At 49.5% G+C, this 24644-nt stretch overlaps 1 protein-coding gene across 7 annotated transcripts in view; it reads right to left on the bottom strand.

Annotated features, from left to right (window-relative positions):
• USP54 (ubiquitin specific peptidase 54) overlaps positions 1-24644 on the bottom strand; it is a 2840272-nt gene that overhangs the window by 342597 nt on the left and 2473031 nt on the right. For all 7 annotated transcript variants that reach the window (XM_069610693.1, XM_069610692.1, XM_069610695.1 and 4 more), the window contains one exon: positions 12469-12587. In XM_069610693.1, the coding sequence (XP_069466794.1) occupies positions 12469-12587 (119 nt within the window). The remainder of the gene's footprint in view (positions 1-12468; positions 12588-24644) is intronic.

The raw sequence follows: 24644 nt of genomic DNA, 5'->3' as shown, positions 1-24644 counted from the left end.
CCAGGCGCGTCACCGTGTTGAATCTTGCTCCCAGGAACCGAGCATCCTGCGATGGCACTGTTAGGGAGAATTCTCTGTTAAGGCTAATTTCCCAAACCTAGTGAGTCCCCCAGCAGCGTTGCTGGATTTTTGGGGTTTATTTTTTTCTCCTGCTAAGAGTGAGACTCTTTTTCTCCCACTCTTAGGCATGATTTGAGAATGTCCTTTGACTGTGAATGTGTTTAATGGGTTATGGGGTCTATCACTCCATAGGGCTTCAGGTGTTTTTGTTATGTGTGTTACACAGCACCCTCAGTGCAGTAACACAGGGGTGTCATAGTGACCCCCAAACATAGACTCCATACCCTGGGAGTGACGACTGTCTCCCAGGGCATGTAAAGTCACCATTGACTTTACTAGTCTCAAATTATGAACAGAACCAGTACAAACCATCATATTGTGGAAGTACTGGTAGGGGTAATTAGATTGCCCCTGGGTCTGTTTTCCAAGGGGGCACTGTCCAGTCCCCCCTTGTCGAGTTTCTGGCTGGTGGCAGTGGATACCACGCAAAATATTCCACCGGAATATTTCCTATGGGATTTTCCCTTTCATTTTAAACGCACCACTTTTTGGTGCAATGTTAAAGATACCGCCGGGTTATTTATTTAATATTTATTCCCCGGTTGGGTCTTTTTGCCAGGACTCGGTTTTAAAATGGCGTTTGTGTTCGCCTCTGAAACTCTAACCCAAGTCGAGCCCTTTGTTCCACTTTTTGGCGGGCTTCTCCACAGAAGCCCTCCAAATGTTGCCACTCTGTCTGGGGTCAACAGGATGTGTGGGAGGGGGATTAGGCACCCTGGACTGAGATGCCTTGGCAACTCACGTCACACTCTTGTGTGATTGGCCCAGTGGTGAGCCGCCCGGCTCACCACTTAGCATGTTTGAGTGACAGCTAGGCTGTTGAATGGGGGTTTTTATGCATAAAAGCAGGGCTTTGGGGACTGCAACTAAGAAGTTGCCACAGGACCTAAAGAATCCGAAGAGGAGAGAAGCTGAGCCATCTACAATGACGACACCAGCGGTGGAGCCCTGCTGTACGAACTCACCACTTCCCCGACGACAGAGGAGATCTTCTTCCAGGAGAGTCGTCTTCCCTTTGAGCTGGTGAGATCAACCAGTTCGCCTTTTTCGCCTTCCTGGATCGTCTCGTGGTCGAATCGCCCATGCCAAGCAGCCCGGCGGCCGGATAGCCACGCTTCACCACTACCGCGAAAAAAAAAGGGTCATACCTTTTAACCGGGAAACTCTGCGGCTGGTTTCTTCCCTGGAAGTGCAACGACCTCCAGCTTTCCTCCACGTCGAGATCATCTCTTCCCCTGGACGGAGCCCCGACCTGCACCCGCTGCCAGGAACAACTGCCCCCGCCAGAGCTTTCTCACCATTTCAGGTACTGTGTCCCGCCTGGTCTCCCTTGCAACAGATTGTCCAAGGTGTCCCGTAAATCCTTGACTCTCTATCCTGGGGTGACTTCGGACCTGCTAACTTTACCTTTCTGAACTGATCCAACCTCTTTTGACTTTTCTGCAAAGACTTTGAGTGCATTTCCACTGTGTGATCTTGGGCACATTCCGCCTTGCTCTCTCCAAGAGTGGGCCTGGCCTATGAACTTTTTGCTATACAGTAGACTCTGCCTTTCTTGACATGCTGTGGTTTCTTAAAAGTGTTGGTACTGTGTTATTTTCCTATTCTGCCTTTTCTCTCCCTTTTTAAACAAATTATTGGAGTGCCATCTACAGTTACGCGCTCACCTCTGTTTTGCTAAATAAGTGGTGTCTTAACCTAGACTTGTCGAATAATTAACTAGGGAGGTGTATATACTTATAGTGACTGTGTTTGAACTTGCTTGACATATTTGTGCCAGTGTATTTTTACAAGTGTGTTTTTAAATAAATAATTATATACTTTTATACCAAAGCTCTGGTCAGTGTTTGCTTGTGCTACTGTATTTTTAGCCCTATTGTGTATACTCTATATACTGCCTAACTCTTCTTGAGAGAAGTCTGACTGCTCAGCCACAGCTACCAGGTAAATCTGGGTGGTGCAGACTGCTACCAATTGGGTTTACTGCTTACTTCTGTGGTCTTGAACTTTTTGCAGTGGTCCCTAGGGGAACTGCACAGGTTTCTGCCTAACAGGCACCAAGCAGGACTTTGCATAGTTTATCAAGAACCCCAGTTCCGTGAGCAGGCGGCCGGTTCTCGCTGTGTGTTCGATGGCGATTTCTCTTAACTTTGCTCAGATGAGCCTATCGTCCAGATAGGGGTAGATGTGGACCCCCTGCAGGCGCAGCCGTGCCGCCACCGGTGCCAGGCACTTGGTAAAGACCCTTGGGGCTGACTTCAAACCGAAGGGAAGGGTCTTGAATTGATAGTGCTGCCCTTGGACCACGAAGCACAGAAACTTTCGATGCCCCTTGTGTATGGGGATGTGGAAATACGCATCCTCCAAGTCCAAGAACGACAGGAAACCTCCTTCCTCCAGCTGTCCCAGCACGTGCTGAAGGGTGACCATCTGGAACTTCTGGGATTTGATGTATTTGTTGAGGCGGCGGGGGTCTAGCATGGGTCGCCAACCGCCAGTCTTCTTTCGGAAGAGGAAGTACCGCGAGTATACTCCGGAGCCCCACAGTTTCTTTGGGACGAGCTCTATCACGCCTTTTTTCAGCATCGCTCGTACCTCTAGAAGCAGTTGTGGAACATGGTTTTCTTTCCTGGCCACAGGTGGAAAACGTGGACACTTCCTTTGGAACTCCAGGGTGTGTCCGTGGGCCAGGGCATCCAGCAACCAATGGTTGGTGGAGATGGACTTCCACACGCCGACGAAGTTCGCCAGCCGGCCTCCCACCGGGATGCTCGTTTGGGGGCCTGACGTCACGGCCGATCAGTCCTGCTTCGCTGAGGCTGTACCACCTTGGGTCCTTGGCAACGATGACGATTTCCTCTGGCCTTGCTGTGGGACGAAGAACGGGCCCCTTGACGGTACAAAGAAGACCCGCCACCGAATCCTTTGGAGGCACCCTGGGACTTGCCTCTGGAGGACCGAAAGGATGGCCGTCATTGCTGGAGTGTGCCCAAGGCACAGGACGTCTCTGAGTCTGCCCTGATGGCCTGCAGTGACTCGTGCACCGTCTTGCAAGTTGTCCCCGTTATTAGGCAAGATCCTGGGCAGTGCCCTTAGGGACCACTACACAAGATTAAGACTACAGGTGGTAGTACAATTTCAACGTTGGTACAAGCCTGTACTACACAGTTAGAGTGGTAGCAGTAGCGGAGCAGCCAGACTTATATCAAGAGCAAATGAGCAGTAGTAGAGATTACACAAAGTACTACAATTACTGTGACTCAAGCAAACACTGACTCAAGGTTTCTGGTTAAAAAGTAAAAGTACATTTATTTTTAGACCATCTGTTGACAAAACACTTCACTTCTATTAAATTAAAACCACACTTCAAATACACTACGCACAGCCAATTCCCCTTGTGCAGTACCTTTGGATTTGACAGACTGGTGTTGTAAAACAAAGACGTTACCGGGGGTTATTACGCGATCACTTTTTGATAGTAATGACAGTTCGGCCTTACGAAAGAGACGCGTATCCGCAAACAGAAATGTTACCGTAGTCAAACACACTTAGCACATGAATTAACACAAGAGAGTTGGGGATAAAAATCATAAGCAATGCTTTTGTCAAGGCAGATAGAATCAAGAGACACTTCCTAAAACGTAGATGAAAGTCAATAGGCCTGCACCAGTGTCAATGGGACAGGGGTCCTGTTGTCGAGGATCACAAGGTTAGAACAGTTCACGATTCAAGATTGCCAGGAGTACTTAGATATTGTCAAAGGGGAAGCAATAGTTATAAGAGGGAAGGAAGATAAGGACAAGGCTTTGGTGAGGAGAAAAGGGTTCACCCTAGTTCCTCAAAGTCATACACAGTACCTTATTCGTATGAAGAAGAGCTGGTGCCACGGCAGTTGTTCCTGGTAGTTCCTGCAGACTCACGGTTCCTGAAGCTCCAGTCGTGGGGACAAGAAGGAGGACGCCTGGAGCGATCTGCACTACCCAGGAATGAAGCCAGCAGCAGCAAAAGCAACAGTGAATAAAAGGTGCACTCCTTTAAAACAGGAGAAGCTCTTCAGATGGCTATCCGGACCACTACAGCTGTGTGCAGCGATTTCGCCAAGAAGAGGATCCTCTACCTGTGGAAGGTGAGCTGGTTGATCCCACCAGGCTCAAGGGAAGACGACTCCGGACTGGATCTTCTCTTGTCGTTGAAGGGTAGATAGCTCAGGACTGCAGCAGGGCTTCACCGGGACTCGGGAGGTGCAGCAGCCGTCTTCTTCTCCGCTTCTCTTCGGTTCGTTGCAGTTCCAGTGGCGACTCTGACTTCCAGCTCAAGAGTCCTGCCTTTTATGCCAAAATCCTCCATTCACACAGCCTGCCTGTCAATCACTCAGCAGGGGGGTTATCCGGGCCGGACAACCACCTCAGCCAATTAAGACAAAGTGTGACTTGGGTTTCCAAGGATACCCTGTGCAGGGGGTGACTACACCCTTCCCTCACATTCAGCCCACTTAGACACCCTGACGCCAAAGGAGGGCTTCTGGACAGAAGCCCGCCAAAGGTCGGCGAACAAAGGAGGCAAACCTGGTTTGCCGCGCAAAGTAAAACACAAGAAGGACTTTAACAAAAAGAAATGGCGATAAAACCCAACCGGAGCCGAAATAAAAAGTATTTGGTCAAGCGGGTTTAAGTTCGAGGCTAATATAATCGCCTACAACACTACCACGTTTATATAGTATAATTGCGGTAGAAAAGTTAGGGTAGATACCACTGCCACTAGCCAAGTCTTAGTGTTAAGAGAGCAAAATAAAGCTCAGAGAGGTACAGACAAAAAGGGATAGGAATGAACCCTTTCCAATACTCCATGTAAGATGGGGTGTACTGGGTCTGTAGTTTTAAATGACTACATAAAGTAAATGGCAACTTTACCTGTTTCTGGGGGACAGTAGTCAGCCCCAGAAAAATGGAGTCAGAGGGAAGTCTCAAAGACAACCCTGTGTCACTGCACAGAAGGTGCTGTGTAACACACACAAAAGTGGGGCTCATGGAGTGGTGTAGCTCCAGAGCCCAAGATCACACAAACAGTAGAAATACACATGGCAAAACACATCTAAGAGTGGGGAAAAGGGTTCACACTCTTACCAGGTGGAAAAAAAAACCCCTGAAATCCAGCAAAGCTGCTGAGGGACTCACTAGGTGAGGGAAATTAGCCATAAATGAGAATTCTCCCTAACACCCGTCGAAGGGCATGCCCAATACCCTCGCCTGGACGTCCTGACGGAAGTTGGTGGCCCTGAGCCAACCACGCCGGCGAAGGCGAACGCTGTTGCTCATCTGGTGGAACCCGGTGTCGGCGATGTCCGTGGCCACCGCGATGGCATGGTCCAAAGCAACCTTGCCTTCTTGCAGGACTTCAAGGGCCTCCGCCCTCTTGTCGTCTGGAAGGAAGTCCAGGAGAGGGGCGATTTAAAACAAGAGCTCCCTGTCGTAGCGGGCCACGATGGCGAGAGCGTTGGCCGCCTAAATGGTCATCGCCACCGACGAGATGACCCGTCGTCCCATGGCGTCTAGCTTCTTTCCCTCGCCGTCCGGTGGGGAAGTGAACGCCGCCGACCCTGCAGATTTCTTCCTGGCCGCCACTGAGACCACTGAGTCTGGGGACGGCTGCGCCCTGAGGCACATCGGTGCAGAGTCTGGAACCCGGTATTTCTTCTTGTACCGGTCTCTCTTCGCTGGGGTCGAGGATGGGTTCTTCAGGAGGGCCAGCCCTTCGTCCCAAATGTCGTCCAACAGCAGGACCAAGAGGACGGTCTTCCTCTTGGCCTCTCGTCGTTGATAAAGGAAACCCTCCTTCTTTTCCTCAGGGTTGAGCTGAAACAGCTCAGAGGCCCTAGAGATCATAGCGTGGAAGGATCCAATCTCATCGGGGGAGATGCCCTGGGTACCGGCGACAGGAGATCTGTTCCGTCGTTGTCGTCCGTACCCGTTGTCGCCGTATCCGGCTCCATCTCGTCCCTCAGCAGAGGGGATGGAGGAGAGGGTGGTACGGTGGAGGAGGATGGACTCGTCTCCTCTTAGTTGGTGGATCATCCGACGATCCAGGCGCTGGATCACCCGTCGGCGTGGGCAGCTTTGTCCATATCTCCGTGCACAGGATGTGCAGAGCTTGTAGGATGTCCTCCGATCTGTCCGTCGGTGGTAGCGGCGGGAGTGTCGGGAGCGGTGTGGGGTCTGGTTCCTCCCCACCTTGCCGTTCCTCATCTGTTCCCTCGTGGCTCTCCCCATCCGCCTCATCGGGGTCCTTCCTGTAGGAACTGGCCTCCGCAAACTTTTTGTCCAGTACTGCCTTCAGTCCTGAAAGCTCCTCTTCGGAAGAGAGCTCTGAATTTAGCTGGACCACTGCGTCCCCCACCCCCCTCGGTCTCGGGTAGATGATCGGCATCTTCACGGGAGTCTTCTCAATGGGCATGAATGACGATTCCCTCCGGGCGGGCAGGGAAACTCTCGCCTTGGTTGATGCCTCCTGGGAACCCGCATCCGCGGCCTTCACCAGGGACACCACCACTCCCTAAATAGACGCCTTCGCCTGGTGAGCCTGGGCCTTCACGACCTTAGGCACGTCTGGGGCCATCACCGTGGGATGGGGGGGGTCAGTGCCGCGCTCCCCCTTGGCTTTCTCTGTCTGAGTCGATCGGGCCTTCTCCCGAAGCTTACCCGGTTGCTCCAACTTCCTTTTCTTTGCCGAGCTGGAGCGTTGGCTCGTGGTTGACAGCGTCGGCGATGCTGCGTCCAGCCTGGCTGCCGCAGAGCCCGTACTAACGGTGCTCCCGGTGCCTGCGGACTCGCAGTGCTTAGCCTTCTGCTGGGCCCCCATCGCCAGAGCACCCTCAAAGGTCTTAGAAGACCGCTCAGATTTCCTCTTGGGAGAAGAATGTTGCCGGGGCTCACCTGCCGCCGGGTTCTTTGTCTCCAGCCACTCGCTTGCGATTGTCCTTCATGGTACGGGCGGACATGTCCTTGCAGAACGCACAGGCCTCCTCCATGTGCGATTTGTCTGAGTGTAGGCAGTAAAGGCAACAAGAGTGCCCATCTTCCAGGAAAACGTTCCGTAGTCCACATGCTGGGTAGATCCTGAACAGAGGCGTCGAGTCTCACTTATCTTCAGCCATGTCCACGCGGGGTAGGCCTCAAGAATCTTCTGGAATCCTCCAAGAAGTTAAGTTTGATGAAAAATCGCCCTTGAGGGGCATAGAAGCTTCCGAAAATGGGTCCCCGTTAGTGGGATGATGAATCAGTGGAGCTTGATGCTCAATTGACCGAAATAAATACAGAAAATTCTCTGAAAAAACATAATATGCAGTAAAAGCTCGAGAGCTATAGCACGAAGACTCCCAACACTTGAACGTGCAGTAAAAATATGAAGATAGCTGCCAGAGGAGGGGCTTAGGTAGAGGGCAGTCATTGGCTGGGGGCAGTATGACCCAGAGACCTGTGATTGGTTATTAGGAGAAAGACAGTTCAGAAACGAAACTGATTTTTTCTTTTCTTTACTGAGGTTTCCCAGCCTGACGACAGGGAATATTCATGAGCATGTGAATCCATGCCAGACCCTGTGCTGGAGAAGGTTGGATTCTCCTCTGTACAGACTGGAGTATTGGAATAAATTGGGTTTCTGATTTTTTGTCTCCCAAGATCTTTTCGACCAAGTCTTTGTCTGTTTGGGTTTCCTGTGTTTCTATTTGGAAATGTTCAGCTGCCTTTAGGAGCATATCATTATATTGGATTTGGTTGTCGACCGGTGTGTCTGCCACTGGTGGATCTGAATGATCCGGAGACTGCATGATGTAGACGTCTTCATCGGCGTTGTCCTAAAACTAGTCTACTTCTTCCATGTCCCCTTGCTCCTCAGTGTCCATGTATGCTCCAGTGTCCTGGAAGCTTTGAGTGGAGTCATAGTATGAAAGCTGTCCTGGATCCTGCTGAGGGGTGGCTGCTTGTAGGGTGTCTGTACAGGCTCTTTTGGCGGGGGGTTGTGCAAGTGCAGCCCCACTAGCTGGTGGCATGCCCTGGAGATTTTCTAAAACCTCTGGGTGGCTGTCAAAGAAATTACCAGTGAGGACATGCGTCTCATGGCCCTATCTATTTCTTCTGCAGACCACTGAGAAGAACTTGGGACAACAGGTGATGGGACAACAGCTGGCTCAGGTGCAGTGTGTCTCTTGTGCCTCCTCGCCCCTGAAATGGGTCCCTCCCCCTGTGTCAAACTCTCCTTTTGTCTAGAGGACTTGTGAACTTTCGACTTGTTGTGTTTCGAGTCCGACCCTTTAAAAGTGTGTCCAGGACATGTTTTTTGGTGAGTTCTGACATTTTTTCGAGCTCTGAGGGGATTTCATAGGGGCCTTTGACGTGTCTTTCGACTGTCGTTTCTCGGCATACATATGGGCCGTCGCCGCATCTTTTGGTTGTCGGTGTGCATGGCCTTGGTAGTTTTGGGCAAGACGTCCAAACCAGACTTTTCTCTCGATTTCGGGGGCCTGTCGCGAGACCTCTGCGATTGCCCAGAGGACAGGGAACTGTCGGACCTCCCCCTTGACGCCGTGTGTGGCCTTCCGGTCGGCAGTGAAGTCAACTTGTGGCCGAGGGTTTTGTGTTTAGTGTGGGTATGCTTGTCTGTGCTAGTGTCGCCGGGTGTCATCCCCGTAGCATAGCCACCGGCCTGCCTGATGGGGTCGGGGACTTGCACGCGGGTATCTGATGATCCTGTTCACTGTTGTCATCACTAAAGATGCTGATGCTGCCATCACTGGAGGCACCCTCAACATCCTTGGCGGCCTCGGCCTGCATGGCGTGGTGGGCCCAGCGCTTCGTTTTACAGTCCTTTAAAGTCTTGGGCTTGAAGAGCTTGCAAGATTTGCAGAGGCCCTTTGTTATGGTCCCTTGGAATATAAAGGTGGCACACCCAGTGCAAATCTTTCCAAGGAATTTTTCGATTGCAAGATGGACAAAGTTTAAATGGTGTATTCTCAATTTTGTTTGGGGAAGGCAGCTTGGCGAATAAAGTGGGTAGGAGGGGAAATATGCATTCTCTTAGGGTAACTAAGATATGAACCACCCCCCGAATCTCCCCACTTTGAGGGACGAGGCCCGGAGCGGCCTTCCAAGGCCATCTGGAAAGTTTGGCAAGGCGAGTTCTGCAGTCGACGAAGGTAGTCCTCAAAGCCGTCGCCAAAGGTATTGTAGGGGAATGGCTAAGAAAGGACAGTGAGAGTAACTAGAGCTAATTATTATTAATAAAATGGTGATAGCCAGAAGGAACTTTGCTTTCAGCGTCCGACAATGATGGCGGAAAGAAACAAACTCGGGGACGTCGACGCGTGAAGCACCATGGGTACAGTAGACGTCACACTAAGGATAGTATTACTGGCACGCCCTGCCAAAGTCCCTTTTCGAGTTTCTAAAACAATTGTAATACTCTGTAGCTTCCACTAGATGTCGGCCTATGCATCGCATGTGATCTAAGCAGATTGCACAAGCCTCAGAAATATATATATAAATAAACATGGCAAGAGGTTTTGATGACATGGCAATGTTCAACAGTGAAATGTGTACATTTAAAAGGTTTCATACTTTGCTATTTAAGTGATTAATATTCACAATGTGGGGTGCATAATAATGTCAAAATCCACTTAACTTGTAGTTTTACACAGAGCCCCCAAATAAAATAGTTAAGCTTGGAGATATACGCTCTTGCTGTTTATTAAACACAATGAGGGTTTATTAAATAAAATGACAGATCAGCTTAAAAAACGATGGCATAGTTATATGATTAAAAAAGAGACAATGTTCACGTTTGAAGGAAGACCACAATCTGTTTTTTGTTCTTCCTTCAAACATGAACACCATCTTTTTTCAATCAAGCTTTGATAAACCACATATTTAACTTGCCTCCTTGTAGTTCACAATGCAATTCTATACTAGTGCTGTCTTAATTGCATTGCCACAAGCTGAAATCACCAAAGAGACATGCTATAAAAAGAAGTACATTGATAAGGTGAAGTGCAGTTCCAACAGAGGGCATCCACACATTCAAAAGACCTCTACAAGAAGTTGATTTTATTAGCTGTTTTTTGGGAACAAACTATTACAGAGGTGACATTTCTTAATCTTCTCCTCTGCTAATAACATACATCATCTGGCTTTAGGCAAATCAGCTACTGCTGTTTGCCATTCTAGATCCCTTGAGGTTTACTCCATTGCTACATTCACTGAGGGGACTAGCCAGGCACTGACTGTTGGATTTACTGACAATATCATTAAATAATATATCTCCCTCAGTAATTCACTTTCATCTTTCCTGCATGCTCAGTATCACCGGTTACTGCTGTCAGCGATTAAACTTAATCTCGCTTGCATGCTCTTCCTTTATAATCCTGCAGTCCCAAGATCTCTGCAACAACCACATTTCATTCTGCATTTGAAAATGTATTGGACCATCAATAAGACCACTGCATCATCCCTTTGATCCAGGCTACCTTTTGGCACTGTTTCTCAAAATTTTAAATAACATTTTGTCTATCAGTACATTTGACTTTCTAAAGGTCACAGAGGTCTTTACATACAAGCTGTTCACATCTGCGTGGACCGTAGGGGGCTCTTGAGGTCCCTTCTTCATTGCGGCTACCCATGATGGTATACTGGCCAGCCCAGTTTGCTTTATTCATTATCAGCATTGTCTCGTCATGATTTATTCCAAACACTTTGAAATATTCCCTAGACACCTACTGCTGGCTTTCCATGTTTAAACAAAATTCTAGGGTCTATAATGGTCTATGCTCAGCTCCAGAAACTAGTTGAAGAAAATGGCTCCTTCATCAGTCGGGAATTGCACAGAACCAGATTTTATGTGTGGGACGATAATTTCATTGCATCTGGCTGATTCAAGCAGCCTGTCCATGCTGATCCTACACTATCTATCTGCAGGTTTCGACACCGTTGGCTACTCAAACTTGATGCTGAGACTTGAATCAATTACAAGGGTCTATAACCACGTAATCAACTAGTTTTCCCCCCATCAAGGGGACAGAAAACAGAGTGTGAGACTCAGTGACCATCTCTCTGCCTAGCAGCTTGACTTGAGTAGTACCTCATAGGTCTCCACTCTCACTACTGCCATTTAACATCTAAATAGGACCACTAATTGACCTGCTAATATCAGACCATCTCTTTTTCCTACTCTGATGTGGTTGCCAGAGATTTATGTGGGTATCCCAGGAGAAAGGGGCCAGTTCTCTGCCATCTAGAAAGGACTGCTCGAAGGAGAATCCTGGAGAAGCATCAATTGAGACAACCCATCTCCTCAAGAAAATAAGACACTCACTATCCCACCTCCCAATTCTTCTGGTTCTCCAGTCACCTTGAAACCCATGGTTCAAAAACGTTGTGTTTTGTGACATGCAGACATGAGTCTGAACTGCCAAACTAGTACTGTGGTAAACATCACTATCAGATGAGGCTACTATAAAATATTCTCCACAACATCTGACAGGATAAATGCTCCATAGTAGTCAGAGGGCTTGTTAACTCAAGATTTGATTACTGCAATGATCTACACAGACTTTCCTGCTTACCAAATGTACTGTCTTCAACAGGTCCAAAAGGCAACATGCCAGCTGATCTTTGGTTTAAAAAAAAGAAAACACACCCAATCCCTACCCATCTGAAATGTCTACGTTGACATCAGGTGGTGGCCAGATTCAAGTTCAAGTCACTTTCCCTCACTTTTAAGACTAATGGATGTCTGGCTCCTCGCCATCTCCAGAACAAACAAATACTGTTACCAGCCATTATGATGCATTCGATCTTATAATACCAACCATCTCTCAGTTCAACCATCTCCCTGCAAGAGCAAAGGAGATCGATGCTTCTCCAGTTTTGGGCCTCACCTTTGGAATGCCTGGCGCCGTCATAGAAGGGTTATCGATTAACTAATGCTTTTCAGGAGTGCAAGAAATCATTACTTTGCAAAATGGCTTACTAGTTATCCTCCCTTTGTCACTATGTCTGCAGCACTTCAGTTGACTTCTCTCTTTCTTCACCTTAGACTGTTCCACTTTAAACACTTTAAGGATACCTGCCAACTTGACCTTGCTTAACAGCACCAAGACGTAATTCAATATGTTGTGGGCGCTGTACAAATAACAAACAAACCATAAGCAAATACAACTCAACCAATCAAACTGTACCTATGGTGCAGAGTGGAAAATACTCTTTAAGCAGACATTGACACTTTCCCTAATTATAACAAAAAATATCCTGAAAGGAAATAACACTGCCATTCTTAGGCACTGCAGGCCTGGCTGTTTGTTACCTTTGCGATAGGCGAATGAATGCTTCCGCAGAGGCTGCGCTCTATCTCAGCTGTTGGTGTTTTTGAGATTCCCCTGTTTGCCGTAGTTTGCATCTTCCCCAAAGTTGTAATCGCCATAACTGGTAAGAAAAACATAGGGGACCAAAAACAGAAAGGTCAGCTCCCCTCATCTCATTTTTGAACACCAGAACTAGAAATAAGAGATACATTTAACATTCAGCAACTACTACGTTTTGATCTTTTGACCCAGGAACGAACCACACTAGCAAAAGCAATGCCTGCTTTAATGTGTCCAAATACCACAGCAAAATACCTTACAAATTGCAACATCAAACAGCAAATGTTCAGCCTAAGATACAAGGTGGGCAGGGTTTCACATGGAATGGTAGTAATTTTTGAAGCAACAACCCCTATGTTTTGAGCAGAACCACATCAAATAATGGGGAGCTCATCAGTGATCTGCATCTAGTTATTTCCTTGCCACGTTATATCACAATGGTTAAAACGTGCGTCTCTTTTGCCTTCCTATGCAGTTGTCAAGAATGCTGCAAAATAATATAACCTTTCTAAAACTAATCTATCTTTATCACTTTTGTTTTAGACAATACTCCGAAATTGTGCATTATTATTATTATTATTATTATTATTATTATTATTATTATTATTATTGTTATGAGGGTATTTATTTTGTGTAGAGCTAGCTTCAGGAAGCATCATAGCCCTTTACAAGTCATGGGGGAAAGATATGGTGAGGGAAGCAGAAATACAAGGGAGCGGGAGGAAACAACGGGGATGGTGTGCAATTTGCAGAAAGGTATCTACACATGACTAGGGGAGAAAACAAGGAGGGGGCAGATCACCCAGTCTCAGGTTAGGTGAGGAGTGGAGGGTGTTTGGACATAGGTGTTAGGGAGGAGCCATTCCTTGTAACTTGTAGGTTACCCCACACTCTTTCCACATGGTTTTCATGTAACTAGACATGAAGTTGATCCTCTGTCAGAGACAACCTCCTTATGGAATCCAACACGGGTGAAAATGCCCAGGAGAGCCCTGGCAACCACCTTGGCAGTAACAGTCTGAAGGGGTATAGCATCAGGGTACCTAGTGGCATGATCAACCAAGACCAGGATGAACCAATGTCCACCTGAAGTGGGAGGGTCAAGGGGACTGACAAGGTCGATGCCCACCCTCTCAAACGGTGTGCCAACCACTAGCAACGGCTGCAGTGGGGCAATGGCACTGCCTCCAGTCTTGCCAGACAACTGACAAGTTGGGCAGGTCCTGCAGTGTGACTCCACTTCTACTCCCATCCGAGGCCAATAGAAATGGGCAGAGAGCCTCTGCTTAGTCTTCTTGATACCAAGATGACCAGCTAAGGGCACCTCATGCGCCAACTTCAGAAGGAAGGGCCTGTCAACCTGGGGTACCAGCAAACTCTTGAGGGCACCAGGTTCAGGCGTAGTGGGCTCACTAATAAGGAGCTCACCCTCCCAATAGATCCGAAATGTCCTAGGCACTTCTCCTTGTGCCTGGGACAGAGCCTGTTTCCTCAGACCCTCGTGAGAGTGGCACTCTCTCTGACCCTTACAGAAGTCCACCCGGGAGGGTCCCCCTTCAGCCAACAGGCATTGAAGGGCAGGGTGGTCTCCGGGTTGAGCACCTCTCCCGCAGGAGGGTCTTCTGCCTCTTCTCCCTCAGGAGTTGAGTATGGGTTTTCCACTGGACCCAGCCCATCCGGAGCATGGATCCCAAGGGGTGCTGTAGGAACAACAGGAAGAGAAGGAGCCCCCTCCACAGAGTTGGCCTTCTTTTTCTTCCGTCTTCTCGCCTTAGGCCTCGCCTTTGGCTTGGGTACCTGACTCACAGCCAGACCCTGTGTTACCTGTGACCTAGTGACTGCAGGAGCAGTCGTGGGGAGACCATTAGAGATCAACCCCAACTCCACTAGATAATTTCCAAACAGAATGCAGGGACATTGTCCTGAACCAGGACAGGAAGCTTTGCTGTCTTGTCTCCATTCATGAGTGTGACTAAGGCTACATGCGATAATTTGGGAGACCCACCAGCTAACCTGGTAGCTCTCAGAGGAGCACCTGCATAGTCTTCTGGCTTGAGCAGGGTCCTTTCTGCCACTGTCATGCTTGCCCCAGTGTCTCAAGCCAGTAGAAGGCTGGCCATTCAAGAGGACACGCCTCAAAAACCTACAGGTGTTCTGTGGGATTATCGCCAGTACTTCTGCGTACTGGTCCCAGGCCAAAAGGGACACTAGGGAAATCTATGCAGGAGCACCGAATGTGATCCCGGTAGAGGAGGGAAGGACAGTGGTCTCCACCTCAGACATGGGGTAAAGGTAGGTCAGGCTGACAGTCTAGATTCCAAGTGCCTTACCTTTGCACTTGGGGTCACCCTTCTTGTAATCCAGAGCCCCACTTTCCCAACAAGTGCCAGAAGTGCGGGGTACAGTACTGGAACCACTGGGAGCCTGCTTTGCAGCAGGTGGATCAATACCCTTATTCCCACCCACATCAGACTTATACCCACTAGATCTTTGGGTCTTAGGAGAGGAAGGTTTTGGTTTACCCAACTGTGATTGCTTTTGGGACTCCTCAGCTTTCAGAGAGGTCCCCTTTTCTTTGTCCTTGTCCTTCCCACTGGAGTCCTTAGGGGATACCCAGTGGGAGACCCACTGTCAGCCAGCCTGGCCAGTTTAAAGGGATCCAGAATGTTCTGGTCAGCAAGATACTGACGCAGCTCTGGTGAACAGGCTTCAGACAAATGCTCAACAAAATAAAAGGGGGGACAATTCAACAAAATTGTTCACCTTGTATCCATCAATCCACCCCATCATGTTCATATGTGCAGCACTCACCCAGTCAACCCAAGACACATTCTCTCTTTTCCTGAAATCCCTGAACCTTTCAAGGTATTGGGTAGATGTCTTGCCAAACTTGGCAATCAAATCAGACTTCATGCACACATACTGACCCCTTTCCTCCACACTCCGTTTCAGAATACAGTCATATCCAGTCATATCCAGTCTGAGGCACTCTGCTTAACAAACACTTAGCCCAATCTCTCCTATCAACATCATGAATTGCACACGCCATTTCAAACGCTTCAATCCACTGGAGGATATCAGAACCCTCCACATACACACCAATCAAACCTTTCATAAACTTGGTGGCTGGGGACCTGACACTCTCAACAGGTTTAGCTGAAGTCTCCACTCTAGCCTTCTCTAGCTGGATTTCCTGACATTCAGGGCCTCATTACACGGACGGCGGTGGACCAAGGTGCTATTAGCACCTTGGTCCATGCCGGTAAAATACCGGCACCGCCTTGGTGGAAAGGGGAATTACCGCCCTATTCCAAGGTTGGTGGGCAGTAATTCCCCCTTCCCCCATTGCCCTTCCCCATTCCCATTTTTGCCCCATAGGGCATAATGGGAATGGGGAAGGTGCTAATTATGGCACCGCAAATTGCGGTGCCGTAGTTAGCTCCCTGGTCCCTTTGCGGGTTGGTTTTTAACACCTGCAAAAAGCAGGCGTTAAATTCTCCAACCCGCAAAGAGACCTCATAGTAAGGCGGTAAGGGTTTACCGGTACCGGTAAAATACCGGTACCGGTAAACCCTTACGGCCGTCCGTGTAATGAGGCCCTCAGTGTCCCTGTTTTTAAGTTCAAGGTCGTTATCTTTGAGTTCAAGATCCCTATTCTTGAGCTCCACTTGCTGTGCCAACTCCTCTTTCTTAAGCTCAGTTTCTATTTCCAACTTGCGGTATTCAAAGGCCAATTTCATCCTTAATAACTCAAGTTCCAAGGCATTCCCTGAAGAAACATTGCTGGAGGTCGGAACAGAGGCAGCAGGAATGGTGGCATTCCCAGAAACAGATTCAATGGCAACCCCAGGGGCAGGGGCCTCAATGGTTACATCCTCCCCTTCAAGAGCTTCACAATCAGTCTGGTAGTCCACCAGGGCAGCTATCAGCTCAGCCCTAGACTTATCCTCAAAATCTAACTCCCTGGCTTCACAAGCACTCTGGAGAGCCTCTACGCTTACCCTAGTGTTACACTCACTGAGTGTCTGAGGAGGCTTTGGGGCATGGTTGCAGCCCTCTCGGGGGTGAGGTCGCTCGGGTCCGACTTCGCCCTCTGCTCTTATGTGGTGACTGGTGGTAATAGGTGATGCTGCACGGGACTGCTCCTGCGTGGAGAATAGTGGGCGTGGGTATGCCAGCTTGTGCACCTGATCCCCATCCAGACCGCTTCTCCCAAACTGTGGTACCCGTGGGATGTGCTGTCCCTGGAAAGCTCACCTGTTGATTTGTTTTGGCGAACACGCCGTCTTGCTGCTTCTGGCCTTCTGGGAGGGGTGTTTGTATGATCTGGACCGAGTTCCTTCACTGGTCCCTTGAATGTGGTAGTTCAGTCCTGCTGCGACTGAGCCACTATACTTCAAGTAAGTGTTCCTGTTTGCCTTTGTCTTTCCTCGTCTGTTTTTGTTGTATTGTAAGGTTCATTGTCTTGTATTGCTGTCTGTTCCACTTTTGATGTTTGCTCTTTTCCTTTCTTCCCTTGCAGGTGGTGTTGCCGGCCCGGCAGGGTGTACCCACAACATACAGTCACTGGGAAGGCTCCAACCAGTCTGGCCTGGACTTCACTACAATAACATATATGGAACTTCTACCCAACAGCCAGTCAGGGGGAAGGAACAGAGTCGGGATTCCCAGGCCTTTGGCAAAACAATGTAACAGGCAATGCCATCTTGTTTCCTATCAGGAATCAACTGATCCCAATGGTAGGGCCTGGGTATCTCAAAATGGAGGCTACTCAGAGCACCTGTCAAATTCAGCATGGAGCTGCCACCAGCCCATACCCTGCTCTGTGGGCGACACACAGGTGCCCAAAAACATACACTAGGGGCACAGGATTGTACCCCCACCCATGGGCGCCATAAGGGTTTCCCATGGGTCTGTACACCAAACCAAAAATAGGAAGAGCTGCACTGCCATGAGTCCCACATTGACTCCTGGGCAGAAAAAAATACAGAACATAAATGAAACAGGACTACAGGACAAGGACAGGGAGGCCCTGTCCCTTCAATGCATTTCCAGCATCACACCATGTCAGCGGTAGTGCGCGTGGTACTGCATTTAGGTGCCCCCTCAGGCTTGCACTCGGTATCAGAGCTAAGCCCTTGGGGAGATCCCCGGTACAAGAGCCTTGCGGCCCCCTCAGCAGTGGGACCGGGACACTACTTGGACCCCCTCAGCTGAATGGACGGTAACTCATAGAGCCTCAGTCCTTTGGCTGGTAGTAGGGCCTGGAAGGCCCATACCGCTTGGGCGCTTCCCAGGGAAGGAGGGTAGTTACCCTGTTCTCCACTGCACCTTGCGGGGTGCAGTGGAGAACAGGGCACCTACCTTTGGCCTTGTCTTCCTCCTGACGTACTCTTTGATGCGCTCTGGTGATGATCTTGAACAGATTCCTCCACCTGGCCAAGCGGTTCTTCAGCGCGCGTGGGGTGAGTACATTTCACGCCAAGCAGCCATCCCAGCCGTGGTCCCTGCCAAGGCACCAGAGGCACAGCACGTGTGGATGCCACATCGGGCAGGATCCCTTGCAGGCTGAACACCTGCTCAATCCCGCCGCAGTCGCCATGTGCCGGGGAGGAGCATGGCACCGGAGGACAGAGTACTTATGACTCTCAAGAAATTAGCTAGATGGAAAAAAAGGAAAAAAATATCCCTAAGGAAGTTATAGCATGAAATTGCGAGCAAAAAACAAGGGCTTCAACCACAGGCTATGTGAAAGAGGTCAGCTCCCGTCGATGCGGAAAAGATGACTGGGGAGTAGCGCCTGTGGGGGGAGTCAAGGGAACCGATTCTGCGAGGCCGCGCCAGCGCATGCATCTAGATTTGAAGCAGAAGACAATTTTCTTCTGGTGAAAAGGGTTCTGTGTTGCCCGTACCTAACGAGAGACACTCATACAGTATGGAGACAAGGGGACAGGACATAGGAGTATTTTGCTTACCTATAGTCCTGATCGGTTGATGGGCAATGAACAGTGTACAGGCAACGTGGGACTAAGGGATCTGGGATATGACTAGGCTCATTGGCAGTGTGCTTCCAGAAAAGGCTTTTACATGTGTTTGTGCAGCCATTGGCATTGGTGTTTCCCAAGAGGGTTGATTGCAGTTTGGGTATGTCAGAGAGGGATGCAGGTGCAGGTGTTCACTTTGGCTATTTACTGCAAAAATGGATGTGTTTCATTATTGCATGGGGTCACATGCACATTTTGACATAAGTACATGTCTATTTGCACAATGTCCCACCTACCCTTGTACATGCATGTTGTTGCAGTGCCCTTGTCCACATTGCCATTAGGTAGGGAATTACTCGGTACATTGTACACACATGCATGGGATGGGAATTTGGGCTGTGCATTATCATGGGAGACTGGTCATTTATACTCACATCCTGACTGCTGACTCCAGCTTTGGCCGCTCCTGTCAAGGAGTTCCCCCCTTCTCACCTGAGTCCGATCTTTGCTGGATTTCTTGGTCGATGCCTTCTTGCAGATGGATCGGGTCTTGAATAAGGCTGCACGAGTCTCTTCCGACTCCAGCATGCGTTCAAAGTTCCGGGATGCAATGATCCAGGAATCCGGGAAATTAAGAAAGTGCACTACACAGCACACGAGTCCAGGAAGTAAGAATGAAAGGAGAGGGACTAGGAATAGAGTAGTAGGGGCAGAATCAGGGAAACAATACCGCGAGCTACGGAGCACACGTCTGGTCGCTACGGAGCAATAGCATTGAGACGTGTGGAGCCACGGGGGGCGTGGTCTATTAATAGAACACGGTACGTCCAACGTGTAGAGCGAGGAAGGTGTTTCACACTGGACGGCCATGTTGGGAGTACCAGGGAGTGTAAGCCCTGTTGAGACAAGGACCAGGAAGTCCAAAAGGGGCGCGTTCTGTAGGTCATGACAGCAAGCCTCCTCCGAAGACCCGTTCCTCCAGGTTTGCCCGGGTGTATGAGGTGAAATTTTCTGAGCAGTCGAGGGGTCTTGAGATTAGAAAGTGGTTCCAAGGTTCTTTCACTAGGAGGATATCCCTTCCATTCAACCAGGTATTGAAGCTGACCTCGTTTATACCTGGAGTCGCATATTCGGGACACTTCATATTCCAGTTGGTTGTCGACCAGCAGAGAAGGGGGTCTACAGGATTTCCGGGAGGATTGGATGTAGGGTTTTAATAAGGATGTGTGAAAAAATGGGTGAATTTTCTTCCAGGAGTCTGGTAGTTTGATCCAGTATGAGACTGGATTTATAATTTCCTTGATGGGAAATGGACCATAGTACCGAGGGGCCAATTTGTTTGGCCGTAGATGTCGGGGTAGTAATTTCGAGGACAACCAGACTTGATCACCAATTGCATAAGAAGGCCCTGGTCTTCTTTTGGAATCTGCATACCTCTTAGTCTGTGTTCTGGACTTCTCTAAGTTTTCTTTGGCCTCCTGGTGTACGTTGATGAGGGTTTCGATCCAGGAGTCGACAGTAGGTTCCGGTGTGGGATGAGGGAGAACAGACGGTAGAACCAATGGATGGAAACCTTGGCTACAATAAAAGGGACTGGTCTTAAGTGCTGAATGATCGGAATTGTTGTAGGCAAATTCAGCCACGGGTATCAGGAGCGACCAGTCATCCTGAACCTTGGTGGCGAAACATCGAAGATACTGTTCCAGGGTCTGATTGCACATTCTGTGGCCCCGTTGGTTTGGGGATGATAACCTGATGAGAGGGCCCTTTGGATTCCCAAAATGCGACAGAGATGTTTCCAGAATTGTGAGACGTATTGAGGTCCTCAATCAGATATGATCTTGGAAGGAAGTCCATGCAGACGGAATATGTGTTCCAGAAAGATTCCAGCAAGTTCGGACGAGGATGGTAGCTTACACAGGGGTGTAAAATGAGCCATATGAGTGAACAAGTCAATGGTAACCATGATGGTCGTGTATCCTCGGGAAGGTGGTAATTCCACAATGAATTCCCATGGCCTTGTGGCAGTGTAGGTTGCAGTAGAAGACCCGCCGGTCTCTTGTTATCATGTTTATTTTGACTACAGATAGCACAAGCTTGGATGTACTGCTGTACGTCGGTCTTCATTCCAGGCCACCAAAACTGTCTTTGTATGAGGCGGAGGGTGTTGGTTATGCCACGAAGACCGGAGTGAAGGGTATCATGACAGAGGTTTATTATTCTTTGTTGCAATTTCTGTGTGGGAATGACAAGTGCATTGTCCTTGAATAAATATCCTTCCTTGACTCTTAAATTCCATTGATTCTTCCTTGAAATATCCTTCCACAGATCAGAGGATTGGGTGTGCACTCGAATTTCTTCCAGGAGATTGACTGCTTGAGCTACAAAGATCGTGTGGGGAAACATCTTAGGGTAGGCCCTATCTTCAGTAGTTACATAGTCAGGACGTCGAGATAAGGCGTCAGCAATCAGGTTTTGTGATCCGGGAACATGAGTGATGTGGAACTGGTACTGGGCAAAGAAGTAGGCCCAACGCGCCTGACGACTGTTCCTACACTCCAATGACTGTAGAATTTGAAGATTCCGATGGTCCGTGCGGACCTGAACTGGATGTCTAGCACCCAGAAGTAGATGTCGCCATTCAGTGAAGGCTTGGCGGATGGCTAACAGTTCCTTTTCCAGGACGGAGTAGTGTGTCTCACTGGGAGTCAGGGTTTGTGAAAGGTAAGCAATGGGGTGTTCCAGTTTATCCTCAAATTCCTGCTTCAACACCGCTCCTATGGCGTAGTTAGAGGCATCCATTTCCACTAGGAATGGTCCATTTATGTCGGGTTGGGCTAAGATGGGGGCTTGCGTGAACTCTGCTTTTAAACGTTGGAATGCCTTATCTTGCAGTGTAGACCAGATAAAGGGGGTGTCTTTCTTAAAGAGAGCAACGATCGGCTGAACGATCTCAGAAAAGGTGGATATGAACTTCCAGTAGAAATTGGCAAGCCCCAGGAAGGATTGAACTTGTTTCACGGACGTGGGAGCGGGCCATGCCAGTATGGCCTTTACCTTTGAAGGGTCCATACCAATTCCTTCTGGGCTAAGGATGAATCCTAGGTAGTGAACAGAAGTAACGTGAAACAAGCATTTTTCGGGTTTGGCTAAAAGTTTGTGTTCACAGAGTCGTTGTAATACTGCCTTTACATGTTCTTCATGCTTTAGAAGGTCCTTGCAAAAGATCAATATGTCGTCCAGATAGACAATAACGAAGAGGAATAACATGTTAGAGAACACCCTATCCATGAAACATTGAAAAACTGCGGGGGCATTAGCTAGTCCAAAGGGCATGACTAGATATTCATAGTGACCAAGCAACAAGTTACTTACCTGTAACTGTTGTTCTCCAGCATGGGTCTGTTATGGATTCACATGCTCATGAATATTCCCCGTCGTCAAGCCAGGAATCCTCGGTAAAGAAAAAATCGGTATCAGTTTCGTTTCTGATCTGTCTTTCTCAGTAGTAACCAATCACTGGTCTCTGGGTCATACTGCCCCCAACCAATGACTGCCCTCTCCCTAAGCCCCGCCTCTGGGAACCATCTTCAGATTTGGTAGCACGCAAAGTGGCAGTATGACCAAGTGAAGAGCCGCAGAGGGGTAGGAGGGAGGGTTCGCATGTGAATCCATGCCAGACCCATGCTGGAGAACAACAGTTACAGGTAAGTAAATTGTTCCTTCTCCAGCATGGGGTCTGGCATGGATTCACATGCTCATGAATATAATAATACATAGCAGTACACACATGCGCACAACCAACGGGAGGTGGCAAAGGCTCAACATTAAGCATTACATCAAAAACTCAACATTAAGCAATTCTTACCTCCTCACCAGGCTCACTTTAGGCGAACAGGTTTTATTTATTTATTTGCATTTATAAAGCGCACAGAACTGCCCTGGGGCATCGTGGCGCTGTTACAGCAGACTTGATCTTGAACATAACATAGGAATATAGTTACAGGTTGCGCAGCACCGCTTGGCCGACCCTGGACTCCTCCCTGGAATCCCGGTCGACGCAGTAGAATCTCGTGAAGGTGTGCGTCGACCTCCATGTAGCAGCCCTGCAGATGTCCAGCAGGGGCACACCAGACAAGAACGCTGTTGTAGCAGCGATAGCTCTGGTCGAATGGGCTCTCGGACGGCCAGGCAACGGCCGGTTTGCCAACCAATGACATTGCATGATGCAGCCGGAGAGCCATCTGGAAATGGAAGCCTTCGAGAGAGCCTTCCCTTGGTTCAAAGGTCCAAAGTTCACAAATAGCTGTGAAGTCTTCCGAAAACTCTTTGTGCGGTCCACGTAGAACTTCAGCGCTCTAGCCACATCCAGCGAGTGCAAAGTCCTCTCGGCCGGTGACAAAGGCAGCGGGAAGAAAACGGGTAACACCAAGGGCTCGTTGAGGTGGAAGTCAGACGTCACCTTGGGCATAAAAGAGGGGTGCGTCCTCAGAACCATCCTCATGTCGTGAAAAGTCAAGTATGGAGGCTTGCAGGTTAGGCCCTGGATCTCTCCCACTCATCGTGCGGAGGTGATCGCCACAAGAAACGCAGTCTTCCACGACAGGAACTTCAACGGTGCCGAATGCAGGGGCTTGAATGGCGCCCCCATGAGCCTGGTCAGCACCACGTTGAGCTCCCACGCCAGGGAAGGGGCCTTCACCGGCAGAAACGATCGGAACAGTCCCTTCATAAATCTCTTCACCAGGCGATGGGACCACAAGGACGCCCGTTCTGTGGTTCTGGTGTATCGGGAGATCGCAGCCAGATGTATGTTGATGGAGGCGTGAGCCAGTCCAGCCTTGGCCAGCGACAGTAGGTACGGCGGCACTTGAGGGGCTGTAATCCGTAGAGGGTTAATCTTCTGTGCACGGCACCAGACAGAGAACCTCTTCCACTTATGTCCGTAGCACTTGAGAGTTGAGGACGCCCTGACCTTTGCAAGGACCTCTCTGCAGTCAGCTGGGATATCGTACCCTCCAAACTCTAGGGCTGCAGGAGCCAGGCCTGCAAGTTTAGCGACTCCGGGTTGTGATGAAGTATGGCCCTGTTTCTCTGGAGAGAAGATCCGCGTCCGTCGGAAGCTTGACTGGTGAGGACGCTGACAATTCCAGAAAGTCCTCGGCCACGCAGGTGCGACGAGGATCATCCTGCACCGGGACCTCTTGAGCTGGTTGACGAGTTGGAGCAGCAACGGCAACGGAGGGAACGCATATAGGAACAGGCCGTCCAATGGGAATGAGAAAGCATCGCCCATGCTCCTCGGCTGGGGAAACCTGCTGGCGAACCTCTGGCACTTGGAGTTCGTCGCCGTCGCGAACAGGTCAATCTGCGGTTTTCCCCATCGTCGGAAGAGTCGATCCACTTGATCCTGACGTAGTTCCCACTCGTGGCACGAGCGCAGCTCCTTGCTGAGTGAGTCGGCGATGGTGTTCTTTATCCCTGCCAGATGAAAGGGCACCAGAAACATCCCTTGGGCGAGGGCCCAATGCCATAGATCCTGGGCTTCCTTGGAGAGGGCTGGGGATCTGGTTCCTCCCTGCTTCCGGATGTAGAACATCGTGGTGGTGTTGTCGGTGAAGATTCTCACCACCTTGCCCTTGAGGGATGGGAGAAAGGACCTGAGGGCCCAGAACACTGCACGGAGCTCCAGGATGTTGATGTGGAGCGTCTTCTCCTCCAGGAGCCAAAGGCCTCTTGCGTGAAGTTCTCCAGTGTGCGCTCCCCACCCTTCCAGGGAGGCATCTGTCGTCACCGTTATCTGGTGGGATGGGGTCTGAAAGTCTGTGCCCGCCGTCAGATGAGTGCGGGTGCCCCACCACCGGATCGCTCGTCAGAAGGTCTCGTTGAGCGGGATCCTGTCCTCGAAGCTGCCCATCGCTTGGATCCAGCGGGCGTTGAGGAACTTTTGCAGAGGGTGCATCCGAAGCCTGCACAGGCGCACAAGATATATGCAGGAGGACATCATCCCGAGGAGGGACTTGATGGACCTCACCCTGGCCTCGTCCGTGGCCAGTAGACGCTGCACCTTGCCCAGGATGGCCTTCGTCCTTTCCTCCGACGGCGAAGCCAGATGCGCCACTGTGTCGAGCTTG

This window comes from Ambystoma mexicanum, chromosome 8 (assembly GCF_040938575.1).
Source record: "Ambystoma mexicanum isolate Mex_15411 chromosome 8, UKY_AmexF1_1, whole genome shotgun sequence".
In the NCBI taxonomy this organism is placed as follows: domain Eukaryota; kingdom Metazoa; phylum Chordata; class Amphibia; order Caudata; family Ambystomatidae; genus Ambystoma; species Ambystoma mexicanum.
This window is presented reverse-complemented; position numbering and strand designations above follow the sequence as displayed.